Below are 15,421 nucleotides of genomic sequence, written 5' to 3'. Positions count from 1 at the left end.
TTGTCTTTAGCCACTCTTCATAGGGAGGGGGGTTCTTTTTCCACCAATGTCTTAGCAGGACCCGTTTGGCCGTAGTAAGAGCCAGAATAATCCATCTTTTTGTATAACTGGAAAAATCTCCACCAGAAAGTTCTGTGGTTATACCAAGTATGGACAGTTTTGGTGAGATACCAAATCTCCTTTTTAGAACACTGAAAATTACCACCATTATATTTTCCCACCAATCCCGAAGTGCCGAACAGCTCCATAAGATAGCTAACTCTTGATTTCTAATGACCTGTACAAGACTAAGAAAAAGAAAAAAAGTTCCTTATGTCATCACACATTTCACAGCTGTGATGAATAAAACCCTGTATGACACACAAAAATGAACAGACAAAATCCAGATTTTTTTTTTCCTTTATTGCCATTGTGCATGAACTTTGACACTACTGGTTACACAAAGAGGAGCTGATGAACACTCTGACCTGCCAGTGGTGTGCTCTGGTCATTGCTGGTTTTGTATCAGTTGATGGCTTTAACAACAAACTTCTTGCTGATTCAGCCTTCATGCTCAAAACCAAAGGAATGTGAGATGAGACATTTGTGTCAAAGAACGAAAAGACAACACCTTTTCTTTTTAATTTTTTTTCCTATTATTGCACACATCTAGGTTACCAATGCCAAGTATATGTGGAACATTGGGAAAGCTAAAATTCTTGGTAAGGTGCTGAAATGTCTTTAGAAACCACGACATTGAACCTCCTTAAAAGCCTTGTATATACAAAATAACGTATATACAAAAGGAGTGTCAATACAGGGATTCAACAAATACACCAGTTATCCAAAGAAATGATGAGTAAGATGAAAATGCACTGGTTATTTACACTTGGCCATGTTCATGTCTGTTTGTAACATTGCACAGAAAACATGAAATGCTATGGTATTGTAGTTTGGTGGTAGCATCAGGGTGCCTACAGCATCCCATAATAATAATAATAACAGTGAAAACGAGGCCGGCCAGTGTAATGCTTTCTCTATGCATCATACAGCAGAAGGCGCTCTTGTAGCTGCAACCAAAAGTCTGAGTACAGAAACAAAGATCAAACATAATTTAGGAATCAATCACCTCTCATGCTCATATCTCATGGAATGGATTTCATTAGAACAGTAAGTTTCGAAGCTTACCAGAGTGCAGAGTGGAGGGAAAGGTTGTACAAATATTCATTTTTAACTTGCACAAGAACTGCGTCATCCCAGACCAGGCGTCATGAATAGTGAAAATCAGACTTTGATCTGTCAGTCACAATTTACCTGGATTTATATATTTATTTACGCTTTTTTCTTAATTTTGGCCACCTGGGGGCAACAAAACAACTTACTCGTTAAGGGCAAAAGCTGCCTGTCACTGGTATGTTTTGTAGCTCTTGACCTACACTTGGAAAGATTGTCAGAATTAGAACAATACAGACCCTGTGGGAACATGCTTACCTGCAGTCCATCAACACGCCAAAAGCATGCTGCTTCTGGAAAACAGTGCTATGCATAGGTCAGTTGCTGCTTGTTTGAAAGCTTGGATTGAACTATAAATGAAGATACTACAGAGCTCACTCAGAGGAAAAACTACTTTCCAGGTTTTGGGAGTCACTGTAGCGATCCAAAAGAATGCTGCTGTCACTTCTACAGAGCAATAAAAACAGTAAGGTCACGTAGCTCATGCCTGAAAAGGGCTGACGTCTTTTGGAAGTGATGCAATCAGCAACCCATAATCATTAAGAGATATAGCTCCATACATTTAACACTGCCTCCATGTGGCGGCTGACAACTGGAACATCTCCAGAGCTCTGAATTCCCTATTTAGACATTCAGTAGATGTGGTCCACTATTTAAAGTTCTCTCTGTCTGGATCTGACAAACACAAGTCCAATAATCATTCTCTCCTGGTTTTATCCAGCTTTTTATCATCTCTGTGTCCTATGGAGTAGTGAGGTCTGTCACTTAACAGCAAGCTTGCTGTGTCAAACCTCCAGGCTTGACTGAATATATTCTAAGATGTGGAAAACTAAACTTTAAAAAATGTTGTGGTAACGCATCTGGGTTATAAATAAAAACAAGTTTATGCTGCTCACAATATTTTGGGTGGAAACCGCAATTACCCTTTGAGCAGCGGTCTAATCTGCCAATCCAGTGCCAGTTTTACGTCCTCAAAGTTTTATTTCCTCAAAGACAGGTTGCATTTGAACATTTTCCTCATACTTTCACATAGTGTTACTGCATCCTCATTGCTTTTGCTCCACCATCAGCCAATCACATTATCATTAAGCTTAACAGGCAAGCTCAACCCCATCAGTACATCCACAACAACACATGGCAGAGGTCACAACAGCCTTCACTATTTGCAGCCATGAGCTCAGGTCTAGTCACTGAACAGAAAAGAGTGATTCGTATATTAATGAAAATGTGAGGGAATAAATGTCAGGGAATCTGTTCTGCTTTTTATGGACATACATTCCAAATTACCTGAGTATAGACTCCGATTGTGAAATACCTGAAGCAAGATCTGACACCGTGTAACCATTTGAGGCCATTTTCTCCTTTTCTTCCAACGTTTTCCTTGTTGCATTTAAGACAAAGCTCAACAACATGACCTGGACAGTGTAAACATCATCCTGTTCTTGTTGTCTTTCCTGTTCCATTTATAACACAGCCATAGAGTTTTAAACAAAGACTTTTCTTTCTTTTTATAGAGCTATATGTGGATATACATGTTTAAAGAGCTTATTCATACTGTGAATGTTGAAACAGAACACAACACATCATTTCATCAGAAATACACTACCAGCTTAAAATGCATGCCCCTCCCCGATCCATTGTGTTGCACTCCTCACTACGCCTGCATATGAACCCTTGAACTGTCAGGTCTCTTCCTGCCAACAGCAGCTCACTTATTATGCAGGACAGGAGGTTGAGGCAGCAAATCATATTGGTTGTGGTGGATATTCTGGACACTGTTGCTACGCCATGCAAAGATAGAAGGGCAACGGAGACAGTGGGCACAGAGAGACAGAGACCCCCTGGTGGAGCAGAAGGTGGTGTTGGTGAGAAAGTCAGTGGTGGTGCTCGATGGTTGCAAGTATACATCCCAGAGACAGAGGCCAGCTCTGCTCAGGTCTAGCTGATGGCCGGGCTGTCTGTCTGGGACTCTGATGTCTCTGAGGGTGAGGCAGGCTCCTCTGGGGGATCATCTGTGCTGGTGCTCGTGGACACCTGAGTAGGGACACCATAGAATGACGTGGTTCCGTGTGGGTCAGAGCCAGAACCTGCTTCCCTGCTGTCCTCGTCTTCCTCGGGCTCTGATGCAAGGGTGAGTTGTAAAGAGCCAGGGAGTTTGACGGGACAGAAAGCTGAACCCGTTGGGATGAAATTCACTTTGTTTTTGTCAGGGCAGGAGAAGAGGGGTGCCGATGTGGACTGCCTGGAGCTGCACAAAAACATGTTCAGCGGAATTAAAGGGGGCAGCAGAGTACTGAGGAAATTCAGTATAAGTATCAAAGCATCTATACCTCATTTCCTCAAAAGCTTTAATCTTCTCACAGCCCTCTGGTGGTTCCCGCTTGAACATATAGCTGTTGTTGGGTTTGGGTGAGGAGGCAAACTTTGGCAGCGGTGAGCTGCTTCCATTGTCTGAAAACAGAAATATGATGCTTTTATCTTTTTTGGGATTGATTAGTAAAGACTATTCTCTGCAGTCATCTGCTCAAATGACACAGATCCACTGTGAATGCATATTTTATATAATAACTGATTAAAGTTTCGATTTCTACCAAAACTCCTGAGATATTATCACATTGGTGAGCAAATTCAAGTGTCTCCTCTCAACTTTTCAGGAGAACACAGATACTTACAGAATACAGTTCAAAGACATGTTAGGCTAATGGGTGATTCAAAATTCTCCATGGATGGTACATAAAGTGCTGAACGTGTATAAATTAAAACACTCTACACTGAATATAAAATTGCCTTTATATGTCTGAAACTCTTTGAGGGGTCAGTAAGAAAATAAAAGCACTGCATAAATATCGTTCCATTTCAAAGCACATATTTGCCCTTTTTGTGCCATGTCAATTTTGTACTGGTTTCTTTCAAAGATAATAAGATGAAAAGCAGATATTTCATAAAATCAACATTTCTTAAACGGGCACAAAGGACAAGATATATACAGGGTGGGCCATTTATATGGATACACTGTATAAATGGGAATGGTTGGTGATATTAAAGTCCTGTTTGTGGCACATTAGTATATGTGAGGGGGCAAACTCCTCAAGATGGGTGGTGACCATGGTGGCCATTTAGAAGTCGGCCATCTTGGATACAACTTTTGTTTTTTCAATAGGAAGAGGGCCATGTGACACATCAAACCTATTGGTAATGCCACAAGAAAAACAGTGGTGTGCTTGGTTTCAACGTAACTTTATTCTTTCATGAGTTATTTACAAGTTTCTCTTTGTTCACAGCCATTGACATGTCGAAGAGGTTAACACGTGAGGAGCGGATCGAAATAGTGTTTATATCTGGTGAACGCAGTAACCGGGTCATTGCAGAAGATTTCAATGCAAGACACCCTACGAGACCACCTATCTCCCATGCTACAGTTAGCAAACTGCTTGCTAAGTTTCGTGAAACTGGTTCAGTGTTGGATTTGCCACAATGTGGACGCAAGAAAACTGTCACTAATGAAGAAACATCAGTGGCTGTCCTAGCTTCATTCAGCAAGAGTCCACAGCGTAGCACTCGCCGCATGTCACTGGAGAGTGGCATTAGTTGAACATCCCTTCGGCGGATATTAGCTACTCACAAATGGCACCCTTACAAACTCCAGCTACTGCAGCATCTCAACGAGGATGACCCAGATCGGCGCACAGAATTTGCAGAATGGGCAAAACAAAAATTGGAACAGGACCCTCAGTTCACGCAGAAGATTTTGTTCAGTGATGAGGCAAACTTTTATGTGAATGGTGAAGTTAACAAACAAAACCACCGCTATTGGTCTGACACTAACCCACATTGGATGGATCCCTCCAAGACTGTTGGAACAACAAAAGTGATGGTTTGGTGTGGTATATGGGGTACAACGATAGTGGGTCCATTCATCATCAATGGAAACCTCAAGGCCACTGGATATTTGAAATTGCTACATGATGATGTGTTTCCCTCTTTGTGCACTGAAGCTGGCACGTTCCCTGAGTTTTTCCAGCAAGATGGTGCACCACCACATTATGGGTGCTAGGTCCGAGCATTCCTAGATGAACAGTTTCCTGGAAAGTGGATTGGTTGTCGTGGGCCAGTTGAATGGCCCCAAGGTCTCCCGATCTGACCCCCTTAGACTTTTATCTTTGGGGTCATCTGAAGGCAATTGTCTATGGTGTGAAGATACGAGATGTGCAGCACCTGAAACTACGGATACTGGATGCCTGTGCTGGCATTTCTCCTGCAGTGTTTCTATCAGTGTGTGAAGAGTGGGAGAAGAGGGTTGCATTGACAATCCAACCCAATGGGCAGCACATTGAACACATTTTATAAGTGGTGAGAAACGTGTAAATAACTCATGAAAGAATAAAGTTACGTTGAAACCAAGGACACCATTGTTTTTCTTGTGACATTACCAATAAATTTGATGTGTCACATGGCCCTCTTCCTATTGAAAAAACAAAAGTTGTATCCAAGATGGCCGACTTCTAAATGGCCACCATGGTCACCACCCATCTTGAGAAGTTTGCCCCTCACATATACTAATGTGCCACAAACAGGACTTTAATATCACCAACCATTCCCATGTTATTACGGTGTATCCATATAAATGGCCCACCCTGGAGATTTATTATTATTGTTATCCCTATTTGCTAAAAGTCAACCGAAGTATAATAAAGATTCTATGTGTGTGTCTGACTTATAAAATGTGTGACTTATCAAAAAAGTCTAACTGGGTATACTGTGATTGACAAAAACAGAGTTTTAAAGAGAAAAACAAGAAAGAAAGTATTCCTCTGTATTTTAATTAAAAGGGGGATTATTTTAAAATGAAGGCTCATGTGAGAATATGCTAAAGACAAATCTAATTTAATTACAATTACATAAACTAAATGAAACATGAAGTCAATTAGAAGCATATGTGACTTTGTTAAGAATTAAAAGATATGAGGTTCTTCCCTTTTGTCTTCTGCGAGATGAGCAGTTCAGAAGATGGGATCTTAAGAGGTCACAGCTGCAAATTCCAACGCTGGAGTGATCAACTGATGCCAAACTGTGAACCTGCAAATTGGTTTTGTATATTTTTGGCTTTTCCTCTGCTCAGTTTTTGCCACATTAGATGATTAATTCAGAAGGATTTTGGTTTACACCATACGGCCACTGAATGACAAGGGTATGCCGGTTTCCTGTTGGGTGGTTATCATCAACTCGGTATACAGAGATAAGTGCATCCATTTATTCGCTCCAACCATTCTCCTCAAAAGGATCAGAACATAATTAGCATTAGCTCAGACTATGTTAATTAGATAAATGCAATTCAGTTAATTTGATTATTATACACCAAACTGTACTTTTATTAAATTTTTGTTAAATTGTTTTAATAAAATATCTTGCAACTAAAGTCTAAATTGTGGACATTTACTTTTTAACTCCTTGTGAAACAGTAAAAGTAAAAACCTGAGTATAAAGTTCATTTCAGTGTAAATAGCTTTGACAGGTTGCTCCAACCCTTTTTTATTGTTCAATTTCAGGTAACAAACTATGTTATGGTGCTTGTGGGCTTGGCGGTAGTCAGATGTGGATTAGACGGTTCTGTGAATTGTACAGGGACAAGTACTGCTGCCTATTGCTGGGTTTTGATATGGATGAAGCTTTACTGTTTGAGGTGTTGCCTACTTGAGGCGATTTGTGATTTGGCACTATATAAATAAAATTGAATTGAACTGCAAAAAACTCCCCACTGCTGGACCGCGATTCATAAGTCTTGTCATCAGATATTGATGTTTCTTTCATATATAACACAAAAAAATTAGACAAATGCTTAATTCCCAACACAACTAACTATCCCTAAGATGCTCAACCCATGTTGCTGTCTGGATTATTGTTGAAGTCCTAAATTATCACCTTTAAAATGTTTGTGTTAATGACATGATGTACAGTAAGGCATGCACTGAGCGCAACACTAACTGAGAGACTGAACAAACGACATACTCAGTTCAAATCAGCACAGAAGACTTTTACAATACACAGGCATCTACCTGAAATGTATTTATTTAATCTATCGTCATTGATATTATTACACAACCTCCAAAACAAGAATGGTTTTAAAGGTGGAGGCAACTGATATTCTTTGCTCCTAATTTTTTTCTGTCTGTTTTGCAGTTGACTGGGGTCAGTGTCACTCCCGGTAGCATAAGGTGATATCTGGTGACATCTAGTGTCCAGCACTAGAACTGCCCTACTGGCATTTGTCGCAGAATATCAAAATTGGTAGGTCCACCACTGGTGCTCTGTGTTTTTCACAGATAAGAGCAGGTTCACCCTGAGCACATGTGACAGACATGCAAAGGTCTGGAGAAGCCACAGAATGTTCAATTCAATTCAATTTATATAGCGCCAAATCACAACATAAGTCGCCTCAAGGCGCTTCTGAATGTTGCCCGTAACAAAGTGACTGGTATGTCGGTGGGTCAGTGATGGTATGGGGCAGTATATGGATGGAGGGATGGATAAACCTTTACAGGCTTGGCAACAGCACTTTGACTGCTATTATATTGGGATGACATCTCTGGACCCATTTTCAGACCCTACATGCTAGTGCAGTTGGTTCTGGTGCATGACAATGTCCAGGCTCATGTGGTCAGAATATGCAGGTAGTTCCTGGAGGATGAAAGAATGGCTTCCATGCTCCGCTAACCTAAATGAAGAAGAAGACCACTGGGACATTATGTTTTGGTCCATCTGACGCCATCGAATTGCAGAACATCTCAGTCCAGAAACCCGGTGATGCCCTGGGTCATATCTGGGAGGAGATCCCCCCCAGAACACCATTTGTTGACTCATTAGGAGTATGCCCCCATGCATACAAGCACATGAAGGCCATACAAACTGCTGACAACAATTTGAGTTTCTGCAATGAAATTTCACCAAAATGGACTAGTGGCAGAGAATTTTGAATTCACGCCTCTATAGGTTTAAGTTTCCATTATCATCAAAAGATGTTACATAGCCAATATAGGCTATGGTCTACATTTGATTTACTCCATTCCTTTGCAATACTGTAGAGTTTTAGTGATCTCCTCCAGGATCTGGTCAGGATAGGAACAAATCCCTTGACCCCAGCAGCTACTTTTTGTGGACACTTCAGTAGGACCTTAGCGTTGCTTACCTTTATCTCGGTCATATAGTAGATCATCTGTGGAGTAAGGACTGCCATCATGTGATCCCAGTGGGCAGGCTGGCGAGGGGGATGGTGACAGGCTAGAGCAGCTGCTGGACCGGCCAGGAGCTGAGGGGGTCTGGGTGTCCACACTGCGGGTGCTGCTGCTGCGCTGCTGTGGAGGGAAAGGTGCTCGTCGCCCATCGGGAACCTCCAGGGACTGCAGAGAAAACAATATAAGATTCAAAGCTCAGTCAAGAGATGGCAGTGACACAAGTCACAGGTTTACTAAAATACCATGCTGAAAATGGAAACTGAGCCCCACCTTAAGTTCCTCCTTATCTCCATTGTCTTTAATGAAGACCTTCTCCAGCTCATGGTTGATGCCTTCCATGCTGCTGGGCACCCTGGAGATCGAGGGCTTTGGCACAGTGATGTTGGACAGTGGCATCTGGGCAGACTTCGACATGGAAAACTGCTGCAGCGAGCACACAAACAAACACACACACACACACACACACACACACACACACACGAACCTTCTTGAGGCACACACACTACTCCAGCTTCACTATAGCCACTTCTCAGCTCCGTAATGTCTCTTTTCCACTAGTACCTACTTGGCTCGACTTAATTCAATTTTGGGGTTTTGTATTAGGTGGGATTACCTGGTACCAGGTACTGTCTGAATAACGGTTCAGCCAGGGTTCCAAGCAAGCAACCCATTTATGAAACCCGGCAACAGGGGAAATGGCTGTACAAAACCCAACACCACAGTCCCTCTATATCAGGGGTTCTTAACCTTTGTTACCTCGGGGCCCAACTTTTCCACCACAAAGTGGCTCGGGGCCCACTCAGATATTAACACTGTATTGAATAAACTGATGTTGCTCATCAATTTATTCAGTACAGGTGATTTATATTTAATAACTAAATCAAATGTACTTGATTTTAACAGCTAAAACCTTGTAAAATAAACATGATGATGCAATGCAAGAATCACAAAGACATTTATTTATTATGTGCAAGTGAACCTGCACATAAAACAAAATGCCAAACAGGTTAACAATACATGGAACAAATCAAACTTCAAGTAGAAATTGAAAGATTCAAGTCAGGCTTAATAACACAAAAATAATGAATAATTCAATTTTACTCCAGCAAAAGAGACCAGGACAAAATGGGAAAATAGAAATCGGATAAATAATGTCTTGATAAAATAAATACATTCAAAATAATTTTCTAATTAAACGAATAAATAAACAGTTTTAAAACTTAAAGTGCAAATGAAAACAGGGCTCGCAAAATCGCTAGCCCCGGGACGTCGGGCTAGCGATTTTTCCAGTCGGGCTACCAAAATCTATCTCTGCCCTGCCCGTCGGGCTATCGTAGGAAGGAAAAATATATGTCAATGCTTTTGCATTCTTTCAGAAATGTAGCTGGGTAATTATGTCATTGGCATCAGTGAGCCACTGTCAATATGTGACATATTGAAATCGCGTTTGAATTTGCGCTTGTTTTTTTGCTTTCACTTTGCAATCGTGTGAACTGTGTATAGAGAGCGACAGCACTGATTGGTGAGTGATGATAATTTGTGCACCAATTCCTCTGACATCGTCTTATCAATCGTTAGCTTACTATGCAAACATGACAAGTGAAATCTCCCGCATCAAGCTTAAACATGTGAGAGGTTGATCGCGCAGAGAATCGCTGAGCGTTATGTGTGTGTGTGTGTAAAAGCAGCAGGATATATATTTTAGTTCTGCTGAGCCAAATAAGACAGGTCAGGGTGAAGAAGTGACAGCCAAAGAAAAGCTTACCACAAAACGGAGAAGTTATGACAAATCAGACTATAAGGCAAAAAGAAAGTGCAGCTTTATGGTTTCATGGACAAAATAATTTCTGTGGCTGCAATATGACGAGCTAAATAACCAGGGCTGCACATAAGTGGTCCGCAGGTGCGCATTCGCTGTCAAAATAAAAAACACGCACAAGAGAAGTTTTTCTGGAGGAGGACAGACATTTGTTTAGAACTCTTAAAGATGTCGAAGAAGCTCCTTTAAGCAATTACTTTGGTGTTCCTCCACCTCCAAAGAAATGTCAGAAGGAGTCCGAACCACAAAAGAAGCACGTATTCTCGGAAAAGTGGTTGCAGGAGGTGAGCTGGCTTCAAACAAATAATGAACGCACAGAGATGTGGTTCAGAATGTGCCGTGAAAATCCCACTCTAGCGGACAAAAACAGTGCTTTTTATATGGACGCAAACGCGCGTTGCAACTTCTTATCTGGTGCGCGTCTTTTATTTTGACAGCGAATGCGTACCTGCGGACCACTTATGTGCACCCGTGTAAATAACATAATGTTCTGCCGGGTGTGTTGTTGGTTTTCCCTTGATTTCTGAGTCGACAAGCGCCTTTGTTACTGGGACCAGTAATTTTAAGAAAGGCCCCCATTAGAACCCATGAGAAATGCAAGAAATGCATTATTGCTCAGTCTGCAGTATCTTTCCCGGAACAAACACCAATTGAAAATAACATACTAAAAATAAACCTGAAAGATCTGTTTAGAACAGCGTACTATGTTGCAAAGAGTGAACTACCACTGGCAAAATTTAGCAGTCTTTGCAAACTTCAAAAAGCAAATGTCCTAGATCTTGGTTCCACTTGCCTCTTACCCGTGACTTCAGTGCAAATTTCAAATTCAGGATCTGACACAGACTGATTCATGTCCTACACAGTTCTTACAAGTTCATAGAAATTTCTGTTCAATTAGAACCAAGTATTTGAGTTGATGATTGTAATTTTTATACAATGTTGTAATTTGTGTTTCAACAATTTTTTGATTAATGTTTTGTTTCCTTTACAATATTATACTTTAATGTATATGTGGCGGAGGCGTGGCCCCGGGCGCAGCTGCAGGGGAGAAGTGGAGCGGAAGGCTCAACGGGGCGGCGCCGCGAGGCCGGTAAGAACAGCTGATATTGTTTATGGACTGATGATGGTCTCCTCCGCTGTGTTTATAGTGAGACGAGGAGGAGCGGCCAGAGGAGATCAGCTGGGCTCGAGCTGTCAGACGGTGCGACTGAGTCAGCTGTCAAAATACAAATATATCAATAAACGTGGAAGTTGGCTATACCTGCCTGTGTGTGCGTGTGTCTGTGCTGGGTGTACTCTACAAGTGGTGCCGAAACCCAGGACAGTGCCGGTGGGGAAATGTCCGACCCACAGGCCACGCCACCCGCCCAGCCTCTGCAATTCTTGGCGCAGATGCTGGCGGAGATGGCGACGATGAGCCGGGATCAGGCGGCCGACCAGCGTGCCCACCTGGCCGCGCTGCGGGAGCAAACGGACCGACAGACGCAAGTTCTGGAACGGCTGGTCGGGGCCGCTGCCACGCCGAAGCCCTTGCCGCTGTCGGTGTCGGTGCCCCGGATGGGGGACGGGGACGACCCACAAGTTTTTTTGGAGACCTTCCGTGCCACGGCGGAGGCTTGCCAATGGCCGCGGGAGGAGTGGGCTCCGCGGCTGCTCCCCCTGCTGTCTGGGGAGGCACAAACAGCGGCCCTGAGTCTGCCTCCGGCGTCGAGGAGCAGCTTCCCGGACGTGAGCCGGGCGGTGGTGGACAGGCTGGGGCTCACCGCCGAAGACCATCGCCGGCGGTTCCGGGCCTGTCGGCTGGCTACAACGGACCGACCATTCGCCTGGGCCCGGCAGCTGCGCGACGCGGCGGTTCGCTGGCTGCAACCGGGAGCATCGGAGGGCGAGACGAAGCTGGTGGACAAGGTGGTGCTGGAACAGTTCACGGAGGGATTGCCAGCGGAGACGGCGAGATGGGTCCGGTGCCACCGGCCCGCAAGCCTGGAGGTAGTGGTGACGCTAGCGGAAGACCACCTTGCCGCTGGAGCAGGGGAACCCGGGGACGCCGGACGGAGGCCGAACAAACAGGCCCCACTAACCCTTTCGCGGCGTTGGTGCCGTCCAGGGCAGCCGAGCCAAGTGGAGCCGCCCCCGAGCCACGGAGAGCAGCACAGACGCCGGGGCCGGAGTGTTGGAAGTGCGGGCAGCCGGGGCACCTGAGGAGGGATTGTCCGCTTATGGAAGTGGGGCAGGTGTTTCGTGTTGCTGGCGCCCCAGCACCCTCCCCCGGTCCAGGAGGGACATACAGTATTCCGGTAAGGACTCGAGGGGGTATACGCCAGGCGTTGGTGGACACGGGCTGCACGCAGACCCTTGTACACCAAAGCTTGGTTCGCCCCGGGGCATTGCTGGAGGCAGAATGGGTGGAGGTGAGGTGTGTGCATGGTGACGTTCACAGGTATCCCATTGTGCCGCTGTTATTAAAGTATAAGGGCAAAACGCATAGAGTAACGGCGGCGGTTAGCCCGCGCCTGTCGCACCCCCTGATTCTGGGTACCAATTGGCCGGGGTTTCATCAGCTACTGGGGCAGTACGCGGGGGTGCGATCACGACTGGAAGCGGGGTGTAGCGTGTGCGCGGCATTCAGCGGTGACGCGGGGTCGTCCGACACCGACTCCGGGGGGGAGGAGCTGGCGGGTCCCTCACGGGACGTCCCGCCGGCCCCGGAAGTGTCCCCCATGGGCGATTTCCCACTGGAGCAGTCTCGTGACGGCACCCTACGCTCAGCCTTTGACCAAGTGATGGCTATTGATGGTCACGTGGTGCGCCCTGAGGCCGCGCAGACCTACCCGCGTTTCGTCTTATTAAACGACCGATTATATCGAGTGAGTCGTGACACTCAGACAGAGGAAACACACACCCAGTTGTTGGTGCCGCAGGGCCGCCGGGAAACGCTTTTCCAGGCGGCCCACTATAACCCCATGGCAGGGCATATGGGCTATGAGAAAACTCTGGAGCGAATAACGGCCCGATTTTATTGGCCGGGCATCCGAGCGGATGTGCGCCGATGGTGCGCGTCCTGCCCGGACTGCCAACTTGTTAACCAGCCGGCCATACCGAAGGCGCCGCTGCGCCCTCTCCCCCTCATTGAGGTCCCGTTTGAGCGCATCGGCATGGACCTCATCGGGCCGTTTCACCGGAGTGCACGCGGCTACCGCTTTGTGTTAGTCCTGGTGGATTACGCAACGCGGTACCCGGAAGCAGTTCCGCTGCGCACCATCTCTGCAAAGAGTGTGGCGCAGGCACTGTTTCAGGTCATCTCCCGAGTCGGAATCCCGAAAGAGATACTGACTGACCAGGGCACGTCGTTTATGTCTCGTACACTGCGGGAACTGTACGAATTACTGGGCATTAAATCTATTCGGACCAGCGTCTACCACCCTCAGACTGACGGGCTGGTGGAGCGGCTGAATAAGACTTTAAAGTCCATGATTCGGAAGTTCATTAACGAGGATGAACGCAATTGGGATCACTGGCTAGACCCTCTGTTATTCGCAGTGCGGGAGGTGCCCCAGGCCTCCACGGGATTTTCTCCCTTTGAACTGCTGTTCGGCAGGAGGCCACGTGGGGTGCTCGACCTGATTAAAGAAAGCTGGGAGGACGGTCCGAGCCCCGCCAAAAATGAGATTCAGTACGTGTTGGACCTGAGAGCAAAACTCCACACTTTGGGGAGGTTGTCACGGGAGAATTTGCTCCAGGCTCAGCAGCGTCAGCAACGCCTGTATGACAGAGGGGCTAGGCTCAGGCAATTTTCACCGGGAGATAAAGTGCTTGTGTTACTCCCTACCTCCAGCTCGAAGTTGCTCGCCAAGTGGCAAGGACCCTTTGTGGTCACACGGCGAGTCGGGGACGTGGACTATGAGGTCGCTCGGTCGGACAGGGGAGGAGCCACGCAGATTTATCACCTCAATCTCCTCAAACTGTGGCGAGAGGTTGAAACCGCTTCTCTGGTGAGCTTGGTGAAGGAGAGAGATGAGTTGGGGCCTGAGGTGCCAAATTCTATCATTCCCGCCTCCCTCCCTTGTGATGACCATCTCACACAGGCCCAGAGAGCGGATGTTGTCGCGTTGCAACAGCGTTTTGCGGACGTGTTCTCCCCCCTGCCCGGCCGGACGTCCCTCATCGAGCACCATTTCGTGACGCAGCCTGGCGTGACGGTGCTTTCACGGCCCTACAGGCTCCCGGAGCACAAGCGAAAAATCGTGCAGAGGGAATTGGCGGAAATGCTGAGGATGGGAGTAATAGAAGAGTTGCACAGCGCCTGGTGTAGCCCCATCGTTCTGGTGGCGAAGAAGGATGGGTCTATACGGTTCTGTGTCGACTATCGCAGGGTGAACGAAGTGTCACGCTTTGATGCCTACCCCATGCCTCGGGTCGACGAGCTCCTGGACCGGTTAGGCACGGCCCGCTTTTTCACGACACTGGACTTAACCAAGGGCTATTGGCAGATTCCCTTGTCTGCCGAGGCCAGGGAGAAAACGGCCTTCTCCACTCCGTACGGTTTGTACCAGTTCGTGACACTTCCGTTTGGCCTGTTCGGGGCCCCAGCCACTTTCCAGCGTCTCATGGACCGGGTACTGCGTCCGCACGCAGCGTATGCTGCCGCCTACCTGGATGACGTGATCATCCACAGCGACACCTGGGCGGAGCATGTGCTGCGGGTGGCCGCGGTCCTGGAGTCCCTGAGGGGGGCGGGGCTCACGGCCAATCCGAAGAAGTGCGCGGTTGGACGGAGGGAGGTGCAGTATCTGGGGTACCACCTGGGGGGCGGGCAGGTGCGTCCACAGGTGGAGAAGACGGCGGCTATCGCATCCTGCCCGCGCCCCAGGACGAAAAAGGAGGTGAGACGGTTCTTGGGGTTGGCGGGTTACTATCGTCGCTTTGTGCCGGGGTTTGCGCAGCTAACCAGCCCCCTGACCGATCTCACCCGAAAGGGTGCCCCGGATCTGGTCCAGTGGATGGGGCCGTGCCAGGCGGCGTTTGTGCAGGTGAAAAAGGCTCTCTGTGGGGAGCCGCTGCTTCACACTCCTAACTTTTCCCTCCCTTTTGTTCTGCAGACTGACGCCTCGGACAGAGGGCTGGGAGCCGTTTTGTCCCAGCAGGTAAGGGGGGCCGACCG

At 46.6% G+C, this 15,421-nt stretch overlaps 1 protein-coding gene across 8 annotated transcripts in view; it reads right to left on the bottom strand.

Annotated features, from left to right (window-relative positions):
• Positions 1 to 1,294: 1,294 nt before the first annotated feature.
• Positions 1,295 to 15,421, bottom strand: part of glcci1a (glucocorticoid induced 1a) — a 35,060-nt gene continuing 20,933 nt past the window's right edge. For 6 of the 8 annotated variants that reach the window (XM_085447016.1, XM_085447011.1, XM_085447014.1 and 3 more), the window contains 4 exons: positions 8,712 to 8,864; positions 8,396 to 8,606; positions 3,543 to 3,663; positions 1,295 to 3,460 (listed from right to left, as the gene is read on the bottom strand). In XM_085447016.1, coding sequence (XP_085303142.1) covers positions 3,151 to 3,460; positions 3,543 to 3,663; positions 8,396 to 8,606; positions 8,712 to 8,855 — 786 coding nt within the window. In that variant the 5' untranslated portion in view covers positions 8,856 to 8,864 and the 3' untranslated portion in view covers positions 1,295 to 3,150. The remainder of the gene's footprint in view (positions 3,461 to 3,542; positions 3,664 to 8,395; positions 8,607 to 8,711; positions 8,865 to 15,421) is intronic. The other 2 variants (XM_085447017.1, XM_085447013.1) reach the window with 1 other exon arrangement.

Source organism: Copadichromis virginalis, linkage group LG22 (assembly GCF_057382275.1).
Source record: "Copadichromis virginalis isolate Kocher_CV1m ecotype Utaka linkage group LG22, C_Virginalis_male_GT1.1, whole genome shotgun sequence".
NCBI classification, from domain to species: Eukaryota; Metazoa; Chordata; class Actinopteri; order Cichliformes; family Cichlidae; genus Copadichromis; species Copadichromis virginalis.
Note: the sequence above shows the minus strand (reverse complement) of the source record. Positions and strands in the feature narration are given on the sequence as shown.